Raw genomic sequence first — 19,028 nt, 5'->3', positions numbered from 1 at the left:
AGCCAATAGTTAACATATTCAATTGTTTTTCGGCATTTGGACATTTTTTATGCTCTTTCGGAAAATGAAGAAAAGATTGAGAAATTCTAAAAATTTATTTTCATGACGTCACAGCTTCGGTACTCTATACTCTTGTGTTGAAATAAGAAACGGTACCTGACATTAGGAAAAGTCATAGTTTGTTGGCTGTCTTTATGTAAAACTTAAAAGTTTAAAAAACAAAATTCATGGGCCTCTTTAGCATGAAAATAGTTGAAAGTAAATGCATCTTTAGTTTCAAATGATAGGTGTCATTCAAGACTGTTGTGTTTGATATTGGAATTGAGTTTAATCAGAATGTCTTATGCAAGCGATGTAGCTTTTGCTGTATGGAAAACACAACAATTTTGAAGCTGTATCAAAGCAGGACTGTCATATTCTAATTGTTTCTACAGTTCATGTACCTGATTAAAAGCCTTTGGTTTTGTATCAGCATTTGTATAATCCTGTGAATTAACTGCTCCTTGTAATCAAGTAATAACAATTAACACAAATATTTATAGAATGTATGAATGGTTAACATGAACTTTCACATATTCCTTTCAGGCATGATTTTTCTCCATTTGAAATAACATTTTTTCTTTCTTTTTTACAGAAATTATTGTTGATTATTAATTTTGAATAAAAAAAATATTGTAAATTGTTTTCATGTGAAGTATTATTTTGAAAGCTCATCTTGCACTTAAAGGGATAGTTGAGTTCTGTTGCAGAGGGTGCTACACAAAATAATTTGTTTGTGAGATAATGAAAAACTGAGTGTCAAATTTGAAAGAACATAATATTGAAATGACAAAATCATCTTTGTTTGAACAAAATCGGTTCCGAGACGACTAAAATATAACAATTTCTAATACTTGTGTACCACCACAAATATTAGATATTTTGAAAAATTTGAAAAAAACCGTTGATGTTGGCTTTTTTGTTGGCATTTTCGTGTTGCTTATATTATGCACAACCAGCCGGCCCATGTATTGTTATTTTTAATTAAATAATTAATTAACGGTCACCATGTTTTTTTTTAAAGTGGAGCTGAATTGGTATGATCATATTGGCTTCATTTCACACATATTACCTTTATAGCAATTTTAGGTTCTAAAAGGGCACTAGAAATATCATAGATAAGAATAAGAGCAATAACCATGCACTTTGAAGGCATTTGCGGTCTGAAAACAGAACTCAACTATCCCTTTAATGATAATATTCATGCAATGATGAAAATCACATGTGTGCCCATACATGTATTAGGTTGTCTGAGTATCCAAACATCCATTGTTGTGTATAAAACAAAATCTCTTTAAGGACATCTGTTTGAAAATACAGACTGGTCTCGCCCTAGCCAACCTAACAAATCAATTAACTTTCATGTATAAGTATGTATAACTTCTTCAATTCATATATATATACATGAAGGCTGTGTCTTGTTTCATATTTAACCATTTCAGATAACTCTGTATTTTAGGTTTTGAAAATTAATTTATTCAATATTTTTTCCTCAAAAATATGCTTACCTTCGTAATAAAAAAAAGGTAATTTCCAAAATAAAGTCTATCCATCATCTAAAAAAGAGAAGTATGATAACTATTACCTCATAAATTGTATTTTCTTTTCTGTAAAAGAAGAGTAATGGACATAAGACTTGTTCTTAACACCCTCATACAACATCTCAAGTCATAGAAAGGCCCCGTAGGCCTCAATTAGGTGTTCCACAAGGGTTTGCTGTGGGTCCTATACCCTTCTCTTATACAGCAATGAAATTCAGGGTGAGAGTTGTTGATATATTATAATGAAACACCATTAATTTCATCTGAATTTTGTTTTTGTGCCTGCTCTGTCTAAGAAGAAGAAAGATGAGGTTGTCCACAAGGGTGTGTTGTGGGTCCTATACTCTTCTCTTATACAGCAATGAAATTCAGGGTGAGAGTTGTTGATATATTATAATGAAACACCATTAATTTCATCTGGATTTTGTTTTTGTGATTTTAGGCAGGGAAGCCTGCTCCGTCTAAGAAGAAGAAAGATGAGGATGAAGAAACAGGACCGGCTTTAATTCAGAACAACGGCAAGGATAGGAGATTGAAAGATGAATCAGATTTGAAGGTAGGTTTGCATTGAATTGAATTAACTTGAATTTCTTTATTGTCATGCACAAAATAAAATGAAGGCATAAAAATCGTCTTACGGCTCACATTTGTATAAAATATAACAATACTTTAACATATCATAGACAAATAACATAAATAACATAACAATGTAATATAATTTAACCTCTCTGTTGAGAGCCAGGGGAATTATTTGTACTCCCCTGGCTCCCAACAGACAATACTAACTTAAATAGATTGCAGAAAATGTACATGACAACAATCAATGTCATATAAATAGGTGTCCGTGATAGTATCGAGGGTGCTGATGTTGACAGTTGTATGAATTATTCGTCCAAACCATCACAGACTTAACTACCTTTAAATCAAATTTGAATTCTTACTTGTTCACAAGTGCTTTCTGATATCATTTAAAGGTACTATGTCCCATTTGCAGACCAAAAAAATGAAAAGGTCAAATTCCAACAGCATTTGAAAGACAATACTAATTTAGAACTTCCCTCAAAATAGAAGGGGTTGAAATGGCTTTTAGTGGAAAAAAAAAGACCATTACATGTCGAATCAACTTAAGTGATTGCAATCACCTAAGTATTAGTCTGATTTTCAGACCCTTTTACTGAATGGTTGTACGTTTTGTGCTGCTTAAAGATTCAATCAATATAATTTTGGCCATTAAAAGTAGTGGGTTATTGATGCAGACAGATGCTCATGTACCTGTTATGCTATTGTTGTTTATATTCCCTAGGTTCTGAAGTGGAATTTCACGACCCCTCGAGCAGAGTACGTTGACCAGCTTAAAGATCAGATCCAGCCTTGTGTTAGCAAGACTCTCTTCGGACTTCTTTTCCACGCTGACTTTAAGAAGCATATAGTCGGTGTAGGGATTCTTACAGAGGTATGATTGCACATTAGTTTTACTCTTTATCATTAAGAATTATTATTTAAAATAATATTGAGTATTTAAGCTATGGTCACAAAGGTTCGTACAAATCTCCCTGTTTTTCCATTGTCTTCCTGAATTTCCATTGTCTGAAAATCAGCGTTCATAGCAGTTCGTAATGGAATTTGTGACCGAGGTTTTAGGAGAGCTAAACAAAAAGTACTATGGTGCTTACAAATGACAGAAAGTAAAGAGAAAAATAAAATACATAGACTGATAAAGTAAGTAATTTAACTGAATGAAAAAGATACCTTGAAATTTGAAGAAAAAAAAAGAGCTTATAGTAGTTGCTTTTCAGGATACTGTATCACTGAAAGTTATTAGTCCACTATGTTATTGTATAATATCTAATCAATAATACAATACAAGTGTGTGCTTGTAAAATGGCGACTGGCTGGAATGCTCCCCAAGGAGTGGAAAATGTGCATACATTGTGTGCGGGTAAGCCTGAATCCGATGACCGGGGTAATAATATGATTGCAGGGCCCTCAGGGAGAACAGTATAAATACTGATGAGGCTACCCTGGGTAAACAAGACATATTATTATTATTATTATTATAATAATATAATAAACATTTGTTCTCTCTCATGGCAGTATGTCGAGAGCAGTCAGAATGCAATCAAGTCTAACCTGGATGTCTTACTCAAATGGTCCTCCCTCCGATTCTTCGACACCAACACCAGCGTTCTGGTCAAGATGTTGGAGTTCCTCCGTTCAGTGTTCACAATGCTCTCCTCAATCGACTACAGTCTGCTGGATCAGGAGGCCAATAGCTTCATTCCGTATCTCATTCTCAAAGTAAGTCTTTTCAAAATCTTTCTTCTTCGATTGAGGAACTGGAGTTTTAAATTTGAAAAACATCAACTTCGTATTGGATACCAAAGGACCTTAGTGCAGGACTGGGGTTCAAATCCCAGCCCTGCACTAACGTCCTTTGGCAAGACGTTAATCTACATTTGCCACTCTCCACCCAGGTGTTAAATGGGTAACCGGTAGGATGCGAACGTTACTGTAGTTCGCTCAGCATTGTGAGCGTCTGTAAAATGGCACATGGCTGGAATGCTCCTAGGGAGTGGAGTATGTGCATACATTGTGTGCGGGCAAGCCTGAATCCTATGATGGGGGTAATAATATATCTGTAAAGTGCTTAGAGATATTGTTGATGTATTAAGCCCTATTTAAATGCAGAATATTATTATCTTTTTTTTAAATTGCAGATTGGTGATCCTAAGGAGAATGTGCGTAAGGATGTTAAAGCTGTTATCAAGCTTCTTACTAAGATCTATCCCGCAAGTAAGATGTTTGGATTCCTTATGGATGGCATCAAATCAAAGAATGCGAGGCAGAGAACAGGTATGTATGGGGATCATTCTCAGAGGAGGGAGGGGGAGGGGGAAGAAAGGGGGATGAAAGGGAAAGGGAAAGAGGAGAGGGAGAAAAGTGAAAGAGAAAAAAAAGGAGAGAGAGAGAAAAAGAAGGAGAAGGAGAAAAAGCAGAAGGAGAGAGAAATAGAAAGAAAGAGAGAGAGAGAGAGAGAGATGGACAGAGAAGAACTAATGTTATATCTAATGTAATGTTATTGTTGTCTTGTTTTGTGGGCTTGCATACCTTCAATTAATGTCATTTTAGTTTAAAACTTCACCCTGCTCATAATGACATGACATTTTGTCTTTCTCAGAATGTTTGGATGAGCTTGGTATCCTGATTGAACTGTACGGTCTCAACGTCTGTCAGCCCTCGCCTCCTAAAGCACTGAAGGAAGTCGCCAGTCAGATCGCAGATCGAGATAACACTGTACGATCAGCAGCTCTCAACACACTAGTACAGGTCTATAGCATCGTAGGAGAGAATGTGTATAAATACATTGGAAATGTAAGTACTCACGTGAGATGATTCAACTTAAAGGCATCGTTTAACAATGTTAAATCTGAGATGCACGGCCCTATGTGCTATCAGTGTCTATGATATATAATATTGAAGCCCTAAAAAAAAAAAATTGCGCTTCAAAATGATCAAGAAGTGCCTCAAAAAAGTAAAAATCTTTGAGTGACCGGTTTTACTATACTACTTTTTACTCAATTGACTGTAGTGTTATGAAAACCATTTGGCAAATGGTTTTCAAAATTTGTAATTCCAATTATAAATATCTTGATAATCAGACAGGCGATCGGCTTTTATTCCCCTCTGCCTCTCTTTGTCCCGCCTTTCTTTTTCTCTCTCTCTCTGTCTCTTTTCCCCTCACCCCTCTCTCTCTCTCTCTTTCTTTCTTTACTTGTATATCTGCTGTAACAGTTGAATGAGAAAGAGATGAGTTTATTGGAGGAGCGAATCAAGAGGTCGGGCAAGAAACCAGCTCCAGCAAAGACAGAACCGGCTCCATCTAAGAAGAATACTGATGAGAAGACGGCTAAAGGACCTGATGCCAAGAAATCAAATCTCCCGTATGTCAAACAAAATATCCATATTACTTTTGACTTTCTTGTAACCTCTAGCTTTCATTGATTACCCTGTGAAGGTTTTATTCTGTCTCAGAAATCCATTTTTTAATTGACGATTTGTTTGTCATTAAAAGAGCCAGATTTTATTTTAAGAACACTGTTAATCCTTTCAGGTCAGGATTTATTTTAGGGATAAATTGATCACACAATATTCTTCAAATTGGCAACTGTTATATTTTTCTTTATTTGCTACAATGTTGGAACCACATGCAATGTCTCTGAAAACATGGGCAAAAATGTTGTCAAAAAGTTGAAAATTGCCAAAGTGATAAGAAACACAATGATTTTGAATCTCTCACAAGTTGCAAACTTAAAGATTTTGAAGCTTTTTTTTCTCCTTAAAATTCCTAGCATCAAACTCTAGATAGTTATGAAAGAAAGATGGATGCAGTGTGTGCAGAAATGTTTGCCTTTTCTACACATGCTGTCGGCTTATTCAAAGGGCCCTAGAATCAAAGTTTGAAATGCTAGAGCGCCGCAATGGCAGCACAGCTAAAGCCAGGGTAATAATCTCCAAGTTTGGAAGCGCTTTAATAGTGATTCTAATAAGCGCTATATAAAAACCGAGTATTATTATTATTATTATTATTCAGCCAAACCAAATCATGTGAAATGGTGGTTGGGAAAGGGTTAACTTGTTTAAGATTTATCCTACTTAACATTTGTAATACAGTGTCATACAACTAATGAATTGCATGAGCTGAATGTGATTTGTGCAAGTATTACAGTGCATGCAACAACCAAGAAAAAAATAAATCACTTTTGTATCATTTGAAAGAACTAACCCATAATACACACCTAACCACATGGGGAAAGGTTCTGAAAGGCATATATTGATTATTCTAAAAGCACGACAATTAATTTGTGTAGAATTCTATTCTGCTATATATTTCTTTCTTACTGCTCACTATAAATTCATCTTAAAACAGGATTTTTTTTTTCTTGAGGTTTCCCAAAATAAATCGTCTATCTCAAGGAGTTTTTTCATTGAAGATGAACTATGTTGAAACTAACAGTAATTGATTGGAAACACATGTTGCCAATAATTTTAGATGGCGAGTGATTGGTGATTTTAGTATGCTATAATTGCAATACTTGTGACAGTCACACTATGTGCATTTATTTGGTCAAAGTTTCAACACATTTCAATTGAAACGGTATGCTCACAATCACAATTTGATATCGCTTTCTAATCCAATGTACTAACGCATGCAGACCCGGCTGGAGAGATGCATACAGGTTGGTTGGTTGGCATTCAGCTTTGCTTTGCTTTGCTTCATCTAATCACTTTATACCACTCATGTAGATGTGCAGTGCTGTGTTCTCATCTAGCTATAGCTTTAAACATGTAGCTTTTATGTATTTAAAGAGATAAATGAGTCTCCCGCTCACTTTCTTTCTTTCTCTCTTGGTCTGTCGATCTCCCTCTCTTTCTCTCTTGGTCTGTCGATCTCCCTCTCTTTCTCTCTCTCTTTCTCTTTATCTCTCTCTCTTTCCCTCTTTCTTGCTATCTCTCTTTCTCTCCCCCTCTCTATTTCTCCCTCTTTCTTTCTATCTTTCTCTCTATCTCTCTCTATCTCTCCCTTTTTTCTTTCTCTCTATCTCTCTTTCTCTCCCCTCTCTATCTTTTTCTTTCTTTCTATCTTTCTCTCTATCTCTTTCTCTATCTCTCCCTTTTTTCTTTCTCTCTATCTCTCTCTTTCTCTCTCTTTCTCTCGCTCTTTCTCCCTCTTTCTTCCTTTTTCTCCTTCTTTCTTTCTCTCTTTCTCTCTGGAGAGATGCATACAGGTTGGTTGGTTGGCATTCACTCAGCTTTGCTTTGCTTTGCTTTGCTTCATCTAATCACTTTATACCACTCATGTGTGCAGTGCTGTGTTTTCATTTAGCTATAGCTATAAACATGTAGCTCTTATATTTAATGAGATAAATGAGTCTCCCGCTCACTCTCTCCATCTATTTCTCTCTTTCTTTCTTTCTTTCTCTCTCTTTTTATTTCTATCTCCCTCTCTTCCTCTCTATCTCTCTCTCTTTCTCTCCCCTCTATCTCTTTCTCTCCCCTCGATCTCTTTCTCTCCCCTCTCTATCTCTCCCTCTTTCTTTCTATGTTTCTCTCTCTCTCTCTCTATCTCTCTTTCTCTCCCTTTTTCTTTCTCTCTATCTCTCTCTCTCTATCTCTCTATTTCTCTTTCTCTCTTTCTATCTCTCTCTCTCTTACCCCTATTTTCCACATTTTCTTACTCAGAAGGGGGGGGGGGGGGAATGTTGTTAGATGCCATTTTTTCTCCCATAAATCCTTTTTAAAATGTTTTAAATATTTTTTTGTTAGTGCTCACTATCACCCCTGGGGGGTGTTTCACAAAGATCCTAAGTCGAACTTAACACTAAGTATGACTTAAATGTTATGGAAAGCCATGTGTAGCTTTTAAAAAGAATTTATTCAAAAACGAAAATTGAAGTATTTTTGACTTTTTATAAATTCCACATCAAGAACATGAAATCTCCTTGATAATAGAAAATATGAATGATTTGAATCAACATTTTTTTACTTTTAAAATAACTTTTACAAAATATTTTCATAGATGCTAACGGCTTTCCATAATTTTTAAGTCCAACTTAGAGATAAGTTCAACTTAGGATCTTTGTGAAACACCACCCTGGAGAGAGAGAGAGAGAGAGAGAGAGAGCGGGAGAGGAGAGAAAGGGATGGTGAAGGGGGGGGGGGGGGAGGGGGAAGAGACAAAGAGAAAATGGAGATCCAGTATGTCTTTATATACATGTGTTGCATTTATTCCTCTTTCTCTCATGTATTTACCTACAACATAATAACTCCAAACTCTGTGTACTGTCCTTGTTCTATCCCTACAAAAATTTAGATTCATTTTATATTCCATAGAAAATACATATTCAATAGTTTGTGCTGATAAATTAACATTTCTGAGCCCTTCCCTTCCCTTTGTTTTATAATGTAATATTCCGTCATGTTTCATTTTAGGCAACTGGCATATTCCTGAGTGTCTTGCTAGTATTTCATTCTTCTTCTGTTGTCTTGCAGAAAAAATGTTTTTGCCCGTAATCTGAATTCTAAAAGGGCCTCTGTCTTGTGTCATTTACCCTCAAGTTTTTTTCCTCTTTGATTCCCTGAATAATCATTTGTTCCCTGGATAATTCTTTTTTAATAAGAACTTTAAAATTTTCCATTTTTTATGCACATACTTTTACCTGTTTCAAAGAAATTAGTTATTGTTGCTTTTGTAGTGTAGATGGCTGCTGTGTATATCTGAAACATTCTTGTAATTTTTTGAGAATGCTTTTTGTCAAGCAGCGTGTCATTTTTTTTTATAGAAATGTATCTTTTTCCAAAGTCGGAGTGCTATTCAGGAAATAGGATTCATATTTCCGATTTTGATTAGAAAGATAGATGCTAAAAATATAGTTGTTCTTGTATTTGAATAATTTTCAAGTGATTTAGAACCAAAGAAAGAGTTCTGCACACTCATCTAATTAAGTGCAGCTAGCAGATCCCCACAACAGACCACATTTAAATATACGTCTCTGCTTTGTTAATATCTTTTGGTTAATCAATTTGTCGTATATTGTGCAGGTTTGGTATTCTAAAAATGATGTTATCTTTGATTTTATTTGATTTTATTGACCAATATAAGAACATATAAATAACAATAAACATGATAACATGAGAAAATAACATTGGATGGATCGCCCTGCTCAGCTGTGCCAGTACAGCACAGATGTTCTTCCGAGGGGTCCAGTTTACAATACAAAACAAATGAGAGAAAATTATATATCAAAAAATAAATTCTTAACATATTGGTATAATAATCTTTGAGAAATACCATACTTTTTGGTCTCATGAAGTTAATATAATTTGTCAAAATATGACCCTTGATATTGAATCATAACCATCTATAAAATGGCAGAAGTAAAGAGGAACTTATGGAAATGAAAAGAAATGAAATATATTATTGTCTTTGTTTCAATTCTGTCTTAGGAATCCTGGGAAGGGGCAGAGACCAGCCACAGCGCCCCCTAAGCAACCAGGGAACCAATCGTCCGCGCCTAAAGTCTTCTCTTTAGATCTCGATCAGCTCGGTCTGAATGATGATGAAGCCGATCTCAAGGCACCAGAACTGGAAGATACAGAGGTCAATGACCTCTTAGAGAAACCTGTAGTCTTACCCAAGAGGAAGTAAGTTTTTTTTCTGCATTTTCAAAATAGAACATAATCATATACATAGAGTAACAAATATTTCTTCATTTTACATAATTATACATTTTTAAGTACATTAAATAAGATGCATACAAAAGCAAATATAATTTCAATGAAAAAAGATAAATTACAGAACACAAACACAAATATAATTTCAATGAAAAAAGATAAATTACAGAAAACGCAGGAGACCTGGAAGTCTTCAAATTATGGCCGTATCTTCAAAATGTTTGTTCAAAGTGGGGTTATTAATTTGAAATATATTATTATTTTTAGGAGAGACTCCTTGATCTATATACATAATTATTATTTATTTTTGTTTGTTTATTATTATTATTTTTTCGGGGGTTTTCCGGGGCATCCAGATATATCAAAATTGTAAAAAAGCACTATCCACCCAATTTTCGAAATTTCCCAAAACTTTGTATTACCTTTAATAAAGCTTCCTTTTTTTTTTAACTTGTCTTGTTTGGAAAATTTGTTTCTCAGGGTGCAGAAATCTGCAGTGCCGACAATGATGCAACTCAACTTCATGATATCACAGATAGCCAGTAATGACATAGCCATCAGCATACAAGCATTAGCTCAGGTAAGTTTATCTGAAATAGCTGGTAATCACATAGCCTTTCTCTCTTTTATTAATTTTACATTATCTCCATTTGATGTGGAGCATTACGTCATATAAAATATCTTAATTTTTCTCATCAGATATATTCAGGTCTATTCATTTTTTTAAATGAAGAAGTTTCCCAAAGTAACTTTTATAGTACATGTAGGAGTGTGTGAATATTTTCATGAATATTTTTTCTTAACCTGTTAAAGATAAAGACCAGTTATTGTCATGCGATTGCATTGTGAAAAAAACATGGAATCGATTAGAAAAGGTTGATCATCTATATAGCATATAAGTATTGGTGTGTACTTCAAGGTTCTGGAATCATCAAAATGATAAGAAATTTGGCCCAGTCTTGGTAAAGTTTCAAGCACTGTACACAGAAATATGTATATGGGACTACGCGACACATGCACGACACCTGCGTTATATCTATTAGGTCCAAAGAGATATAATAATTTACCAAATATATCAATTAGTATACAATTGACATACTTTTTTTCTTTCTAATTTCTTCATAGTTGGATGAGATCTTGAAGGAGCCTGAGAACACGAAGGCTGTGGTTGAACATGCTGATCAGTTGCTAATAGCAACCTCGCTTCAGCTACGTATGGCATTCAGTAAACACATGGGAGATGAGATCACGTCAAAAGATGTGATTAGGATGTACAGGTGCTTGGCTGCGCTCCTTGTATCGGTAAGAAATCATCAGTTTATAATGATTGAATTGAATTGAAATGGAATTTTACATTGCAGCCTAAGGGCTAGATTAATAATAATAATAATAATAGGCATTTCTATAACGCCGTATATCTAGATAATTCTATTCCGAGGCGCATTCATTATTACCCCGGCTTTAGCCTAGCTGCCGTTAATACAGCGCTCCAGCATTTCAAGGAAGTAATTCCTGCCAGGTACCCATTTACATCACCTGGGTTGAGTGTGGCAAATGTAGATCAATGTCTTGCCAAAGGACATTAGATTGTTTACTCAAAAAAAATGTTGATGATGGTTGTAATGATGATGATGAGGTCGTGATGATCATGATTTTGTTGTTGATGATGGTGGTTATGATTATGATGATGATGATGGTAGTTATGATGATGATGGTAGTTATGATGATGGTAGTTATGATGATGATGATCATGATTTTGTTGTTGATAATGGTGGTTATGATTATGATGATGATGATGGTAGTTATGATGATGATGATCATGATTTTGTTGTTAATGATGATGTGGCCATGATGATGATGATGATGATGATGATGATGGATATGATGATGATGATGGTGACAAGATTCCTTTATTTGTTGGAAGCTACTTTCTATACTAAGCAGGGATTCGAACCGGGACCAAAGACAACACGGCCCATGCAAAAATGGCCATTTTTGTCATTTTATCCTCATCTTAAGTCTTAACCCTCACCCTAACCCTTAACCTAACCCTAACCCCAATCCTAACCCTAAACCTGTAAGAACTGACCGTTTTGGCATTTGGGCCGAGTTGTCTTTGGTCCGAGTTGGCCCGACTCCACTAAGCATGTATTAACTGCATTCCCAATCTCGTTTGACATGACAGGTGTTTCAGAACAGTAGCCTGAGTCAACGAGCCTCTAAGGATGTCCTCTGTGACCTCATCAACGGCCTCATCACCGTCCTCATCGACGACCGTCTCATGTCCTTCGATGACGGACCCCAGGTCGTACGATCTTTCAACATTGTCATGGCCAAAGTGGTGGAAAATTCAAACCATAATGCAGCAATGGGGTAAGAGCATAGCATCGTTATTTTTTGGTTTTCAATTTTCAAGTTTAGTATACAAATAATACACAGCATTGAGGGCATTAGTAAGAATTACCCGCACAGTGTACTTTTACAACAGTCTAACACGCCCGAGGCGGTAGCCAAGGGTGTTTGGACTGTCGATCTGGCGCTGCTCAGTGGCTGCCAGGCTCATGATCAATCGGGCAAAAGAATTTCCATTTTCGGTTTAACTTAATAAAAGTTGGAGTGGACTTTAAAAGATTATTATTATTATTATTATTATATCTCCATTCCCTCCCTTCTCATCGCAGTGCCCTGATCAAGCTACTTCAAGAGTGTGTAGCTCGTGAGAGTGGTTCAACCAAGTTTGCTTCGCTCATTATGAAGGTAAGATCAAATCCTGGCCCCCCCCCCCCCCCCGCTCCATGAACGGAGGGATACCATGCGTGTTACCAAAATGTCCGGTAAAGGGGTACATTTCACGCACCAAAGTCTGGCTCGTAGTACACAAAATCTGGCCTGTATTGACTTTACACAAATCAGTTTGCATGAAAAAGAGAGGATGCGTGAAGGAGACGCAATGGCTCAGTGGTAGAGCAGTTGTCTCTTAACCAGGAGGTCCCGGGCTCGCAACCAAGTTATTGCCCTTTGGCAAGGCATTAATCCTCATTACTAAGTCCCTCAAAGAGGACTTAAAGCCGTCATCCATCTTGTTGCTTTCTTACAGGCATACACATGCTTCCTTAGCAGTCAGGTCTAACCAAATGAGGTATCCAAATGAGTTTAGACAATCAGCAAATTGATACTACCAATAAGGGAAGACTTCCAAATTCTGCAGCATCCGATCCTTTCCTTTGTGTACCCTAGCGATTCCCAACATGCTTAGATCCTCTGAAGGAACATTGCCTTTTCAAGAGATTATCAACACTCCTTTACAGACGTGTATCAATCAGATATGATGTTATCATTGTTATTATGCAAGGGTGGAAGAACATCAGATAAAACATGTTGCCTGAAAAGCATGGCTATTCAAATGCCTTCATATTCTAAATATGGCATGTAACATTGTAAAAATCGGCACAGATTTTTACGCCTCATGATCGTGTAGTCCCATATACATCCTTCTGTGTACAGTGCTTGTAACTTTACCAAGACTGGGCCAAATTTCTTATCATTTTGATGATTCCAGAACCTTGCAGTACACACACATACTTATATGCCAGATGATCAACCCTTTCTGATTGATTCCACAAGGTTTCTTTTACAATGCAATCGCATGGCCATAACTGGTTTTTATCTTTAAACAGTGTTTATGGCGGTTAGTGCGGACTATGCCAAACATCATCAACGAGCTGAACGTGGATCGTATCCTGTTAGACCTCCATCAGTTCCTCAAAGCGTTTCCCTCGTCCGTCTGGCGTGATCTACCCAGCGATACACCGCTCCGTACCGTCAAGACCATCCTTCATTCGCTGGCCAAGATACTGGGTCAAAAGGTACGATTACTGCTGGGTTCTTTCATGGGGTTGGGCAATTTTTGTGACATACCACTGCCTTATTTCTTAAAAAAATGATTATCAATAACATGTTGCATCAACCAGTGCAAAAAATACACGGGGGCTCAGGGCGAAATAGCCCCGAAATGCCCAAAGGAGCCCCCGAAAATCAGAAAAGAGCCCCCTTAAATTTGCATAGAGTTCTTTGCAAAACAAATTTTAGAATGTTATTTTCATGCAGGCAATGTTGAAAAGTAGCTTCCGAAAAATAATTATTAATTTTTTCCCTGGCATCAACTGTTATAAGCTACTGAAAATATTGCGTTTGATTGGCTGAGAGCAAACTTGTTATGTGACACTTGTTATAGAAACAAGTTTTATGAAACAGGGCCCCAGAAGTGAGAAACCATGTCTCCTGTCAACCTTAACAATGTCTGCTCAAATTTAGTTTAACGTAAAAAAGCATAACCAACTGTGTTATGAAATACTCTAGCTTCATGGTAAATCACTATTAATATTTATAAAATGGCTCTAGTATTTTAAGCATCGTGATTGGTCAATACGCGTCACATGACATTGACAAATTTTTGATGCAAGCACGATTTTGCAGAAATGAGTGCAGAAAAAGCGCAACAAAAAGTTATATTGCACGTGACCATGGAGATCCAGTGCGCGCGCGTACGTGTAGTACGCGCTCCCTCGACTGCATTGCAATTATTGTAGGCTACGCGTAGCTAATATTGTACGCTCCACCATGATCCCCAGCGCAACGTACGTGTAGCTTAGCTCTAGCATGGACTTACTAGACATAAAAAGCAAATTTTTGTTTTACTTTTGCCTTGGATTTAGGCCTGTTTTGACTTTTGGATTTTATAATGAAGCCAGGAATTTCAGCTGTCTGATGTAGATTCGTCTCTAGACCCACTGTAGACCTCTGTGGATTTTATTTTTAATCAAGGCAATGAATCCCATTGATTTTTTGGTAAGCCTGCAAGGTCTTAGTCTAGAACCAACCTAACTCTAGATCTAGATCGAACTCTCGTAGACTCTAACTTAAGATCTAAAGTTTCGTTTGTTGCTATTTGTGTCGCTATTTTATAAAACAAATAACGCACTTGACCAATTGTGCGAATCGTAAATGCAGTGTACGCTCGGTTTCTTCAGATGGTTCGCACTGTCAACTCGCCGCAAGCGGCTCGTTGCACAGAGCGGCACCAACCTAAAGAAACCTCGTGCGTACTGCATTCACCGCTATTGCACTCTGGGACGTGCGTTATTTGTATAATATATGTACTGTTAATTTATTGTCAAATTGATTTGTTCCGATTCGTGTTACCTAAGAATGTGACACGTTACAGCTTACTTCAAAATGTATTCAACAAAGGCCCTCATTCAACCAGGGGGGTGTTTCATAAAGCTTTACGAACGACTTGTACATGTATTTGAAGTGCCAGATAGGATGCCCAAAGTTTTTTCTGATATTTCCAATAACCTAAATTAAATTATGGCAAAAAATATACTTTACATTAAAAATGTTTGTTATAATAAGAATGTTAATCTACATCTGCACAGTTCAACTTTAGTTGATGCAGCTAATAATGATTGAGCATCGCATTTGGCTTTTCATATACATGTCATTCGTAAAGTCATGCGTAACTTTACGAACAGCTTTATGAAACACCCCCCCCCCCCAGTCCACCTTTCATTCTTGAGTTACGAAAAACACAAAAACACAAAATTTACAAGGGGTATCAAAAACTATGAATACCGTTAATTTAGTTGTTAACTGTGTATACCGGTAGGCAGTTCATTTGCGTTCATTTAATTTGAGACTGCACAATAATTCATTAAATTTTCTATAATAGAACCTTCAGCAAAATCATGGCTTATACAGGGATGAATTAATAAAAGGCCATAATTAATAAACCTTGTTTAATCGGTGATATTGTTTTCCTATTGTAGGTTCTGAACCACTTAACGCTGATCCCAGACACCAAAGATTCTGAGGTAGAATCTTATCTCAAGAAGGTTCTTCGTAGTGGTAGTGTTAGCAGCTCGTCCAGCAACGACCACATCAACGGATCTGCTCCGGATCTGGTACGATTGCATTCCGATGTAAGTTCTAACTTTGGGTCAGTCATACATACATACATCCATACACCCATGAAGTAACATACCGGTAGTATAAGCACTATACAAAAGTGACTATGACTTTATAATATAAAACTGAGCAATTTATTTTGAATTTCTTATTATAAGGGACTCCTCCATGAAATTGGAAATGCACTACTTTTGACTACCGGTAGATAAAAATGTGAAGTTTGTTTTTATAGACTGTAACTCTCAAACAATAGCTCCAAATTTGTTTTACTATGGGGTATTCTTATTATTGCTGTATCTAAATGATTTGTATAAGTGGTGCAGGAATTGCTTTGAAGGTATCGTTTAATTATTAAATGCTGATATTTCTTTTATTTTATCTAACTAAGCTGCAAGGGGTGCAGGAATTTGAATGTGTTACCTTGAGAGTATAATTTTGTAATTCAATGATGATATGTTCTTTTTTTATTCTAACTAAGCTTTAAATATGATTTGTATAAGTGGTACAGGAATTTGATTGTGTTACCTTGAAAGTATCATTTTGTAATTCAATGATGATACGTTCTTTTTTTTATATTCTAACTAAGCTTTAAATATGATTTGTATAAGTGGTACAGGAATTTGATTGTGTTACCTTGAAAGTATCATTTTGTAATTCAATGATGATATGTTCTTTTTTTATTCTAACTAAGCTTTAAATATCTGTATAAGTGGTACAGGAATTTGATTGTGTTACCTTGAAAGTATCATTTTGTAATTTAATGATGATTTTTTTTTTTTTTTTTTTTTAATTCTAACTAAGCTGCAACTATTTAAGATTTGTATAAGTGGTACAGGAATTTGATTGTGTTAATACCTTGAAAGTATAATTTTGTAATTCAATGCTCATGTGTCCTTTTTGCACAGAAAAATGTCAAGCAATCACCACGGAGAACACCTGCAAGGACGAACGACCTTCTTGCTCTTATCTTCCAGAAGATTGGATCTAATGAAAATACAAGAGAGGTAGGAGCATTCATCATCCTTTTAGTAAACTAAGGGTGCGTTTATCGTGTCTTGCCACTTATACGAACGTGATTTGCGGGATGTCGCGTTTATCGTCTCTTCATGGTTCAAAATAAAGGCCTTGTCTCTGCGCAGCTGCTTTGACCCGGGAAGCAGTTTCTTGGAGGTCAACTACACACACATGCTTTTGAGAATAAGGAGATTTAAATGTCAAATAGTCAGTGTCTGGCTTTGGTATACATTTACCAAATAAAATGTGTGTAATATAAACTGTTTTTTTTATAGAATGAAGATACAAGAGTGGTTTAATTTTGATGTCTTTTTCTCCAGGCCTAAAAAAGACCTTGCAGTATGTCCAAGCTCATAAAATCATGGTTATCATGAACGAAATAAATTGTGTTTTGAGAATGCAAATAACGAGAGGAGTTTAAAATGTTGATGTCCTTTTTTTGTCCAGGGTCTGGCTGAGTTGTATGACTTCAAGCAGAAGTACCCAGAGGTTGATATCGATCCATTTCTAAAGAAGACCTCGCAGTATTTCCAAGCTTACATCACACATGGTCTGCAGAACATCGCCAAGGAGAGAGGAGAGAAGAACATCCATACCACGAACGTCATGGTCAAAGACAACCAACAGGAAAATAATCCAGGTAAATAGTAATAATAATAATAATAATAATAGGCATTTCTATAGCGCTGTCTATCTAAAAATTCTATTCCAAGGCACATTTATTATTATCCCAGCTTTAGCCTAGCTGCCATTACAGCATTTTAAGGAATCAATTCCTGCCAAGTGCCCATTTACTTCACACCTGGGTCGAGTGTGGCAATTGAAGATTAATGCCTTGCTAAAAGACATTAGTGCCGTGTCGAGGATGGAACCACAACCTTTGAATTTCAAGTCAGTGCCTAAACCACTCGACCATTCAACCCCAATGCTTCTTGTCTCTTTAGTGATAAAAGATGTGATTATCTCTTTTTCAGTTTCTTTAGCATATTAGATGCCATTGATTCCTATTTTTGGAGGAATGATTCCTATTTTGTGGTCTTCAAGCTACTGTTTTGAACCCTAGATTCCTCTCGATTTTTGAAATATTCTGTGTGTAAAGAAGTATGCAAAATTTAGATATGTCATATTTCAGAAAGTTTGAATCTCACTAATGGAATTGTTTTCTCTTGGACTATCAGAGCAAATCACATCGTCGAACCCACGACCTGATGGAGATGGCACGGACAGCGAGCCAATCAGTGATGTGTTGGGTCGTATCAAGGTGTTACGTGCACGCTGTGGATTAGAGAATGCCCAAGAAGGGATGGTAGAAAACCTTCCGAAGACTGCTCCTCCAGCCAAACAAGAGATCTCGGCACCTCCCTCAGAAACCTCCAACAAAGAGCCACTGGTGAGTTGATGTGGTACTAGCCAGGACAGAATGGTCACAAATGCTGGTAGTTTAAAGGGAACCTAAACCTTTATACTAAGTTACTTTTATTGTAAAGTTTATTTGAATAAAATCAGTGAAAATTTGAACAAAATCGGGCAAGGAATAAGGAAGTTAAAGCTTTTTGAAATGACTAGTCACTAGAGGGCGATATTCAATTTGATGACATAGTTTGTGTACAACTCTCCATGCCTTTTGTACATCAAACTTCACAATTCTTTCGGTTTATTCGTATTCACTTGTGTTGTTGATCGACTTCATAAAATGTGAAGTAGAATATCATTTTGCATTCTATACCTTGCTTTCAGGGGAGTAGATTATCTCAATCACAAGAAAGAGGGAAAAACATGAAATTTGATGTACAAAAGGCATGGAGAGTTGTCCACAAATGATGTCATCAAATTGAATATCGCCCTCTAGTGTCTAGTCATTTAAAAAGGCTTTAACTTCCTTATTCCTCGCCCGATTATGTTCAAATTTTCACTGATTTTATTCAAATATCTTAAACTTTACAATAAAAGTAACTTAGTATGAAGGTTTTGGTTCCCTTTAAGTAGCACAAAAATACAAGCAATTTTGTACAACACGTTTAAGACATGCTAACTCATTTTAATATAGGTAGAAAACCAACTCCATAAAACAATGAATAAAAAAATAAAGGTTGTAGAATTCAAAGCCCTTTGATACCCTTACAATTGCAGTTGTTAGCAGAAATGGCTCACTGGATTTAATAGTTGACAATGCAAGTTGGCACAAATACTTCAATGCTGTAGATATTGTCATATATATATATTCTTTTAAATAGC

The 19,028-nt window shown here is 36.2% G+C and overlaps 1 protein-coding gene across 4 annotated transcripts in view; it reads left to right on the top strand.

The window, feature by feature from the left end:
* LOC585583 (cytoskeleton-associated protein 5) overlaps positions 1-19,028 on the top strand; it is a 70,448-nt gene that overhangs the window by 43,236 nt on the left and 8,184 nt on the right. For 3 of the 4 annotated variants that reach the window (XM_030989307.1, XM_030989306.1, XM_030989304.1), the window contains 17 exons: positions 2,023-2,136; positions 2,884-3,033; positions 3,675-3,878; positions 4,298-4,433; positions 4,759-4,952; positions 5,373-5,521; positions 6,794-6,817; positions 9,585-9,782; positions 10,293-10,392; positions 10,938-11,114; positions 11,998-12,185; positions 12,494-12,569; positions 13,490-13,678; positions 15,641-15,793; positions 16,685-16,783; positions 17,241-17,433; positions 17,972-18,183. In XM_030989307.1, the coding sequence (XP_030845167.1) occupies positions 2,023-2,136; positions 2,884-3,033; positions 3,675-3,878; positions 4,298-4,433; positions 4,759-4,952; positions 5,373-5,521; positions 6,794-6,817; positions 9,585-9,782; positions 10,293-10,392; positions 10,938-11,114; positions 11,998-12,185; positions 12,494-12,569; positions 13,490-13,678; positions 15,641-15,793; positions 16,685-16,783; positions 17,241-17,433; positions 17,972-18,183 (2,556 nt within the window). The remainder of the gene's footprint in view (positions 1-2,022; positions 2,137-2,883; positions 3,034-3,674; positions 3,879-4,297; positions 4,434-4,758; positions 4,953-5,372; positions 5,522-6,793; positions 6,818-9,584; positions 9,783-10,292; positions 10,393-10,937; positions 11,115-11,997; positions 12,186-12,493; positions 12,570-13,489; positions 13,679-15,640; positions 15,794-16,684; positions 16,784-17,240; positions 17,434-17,971; positions 18,184-19,028) is intronic. The other variant, XM_030989305.1, reaches the window with a different exon arrangement.

This window comes from Strongylocentrotus purpuratus, unplaced genomic scaffold (assembly GCF_000002235.5).
Source record: "Strongylocentrotus purpuratus isolate Spur 01 unplaced genomic scaffold, Spur_5.0 spur5_scaffold_18, whole genome shotgun sequence".
NCBI classification, from domain to species: Eukaryota; Metazoa; Echinodermata; class Echinoidea; order Camarodonta; family Strongylocentrotidae; genus Strongylocentrotus; species Strongylocentrotus purpuratus.
The sequence above is the reverse complement of the archived record's forward strand: the minus strand, read 5'-3'. Positions and strand labels throughout refer to the sequence as shown.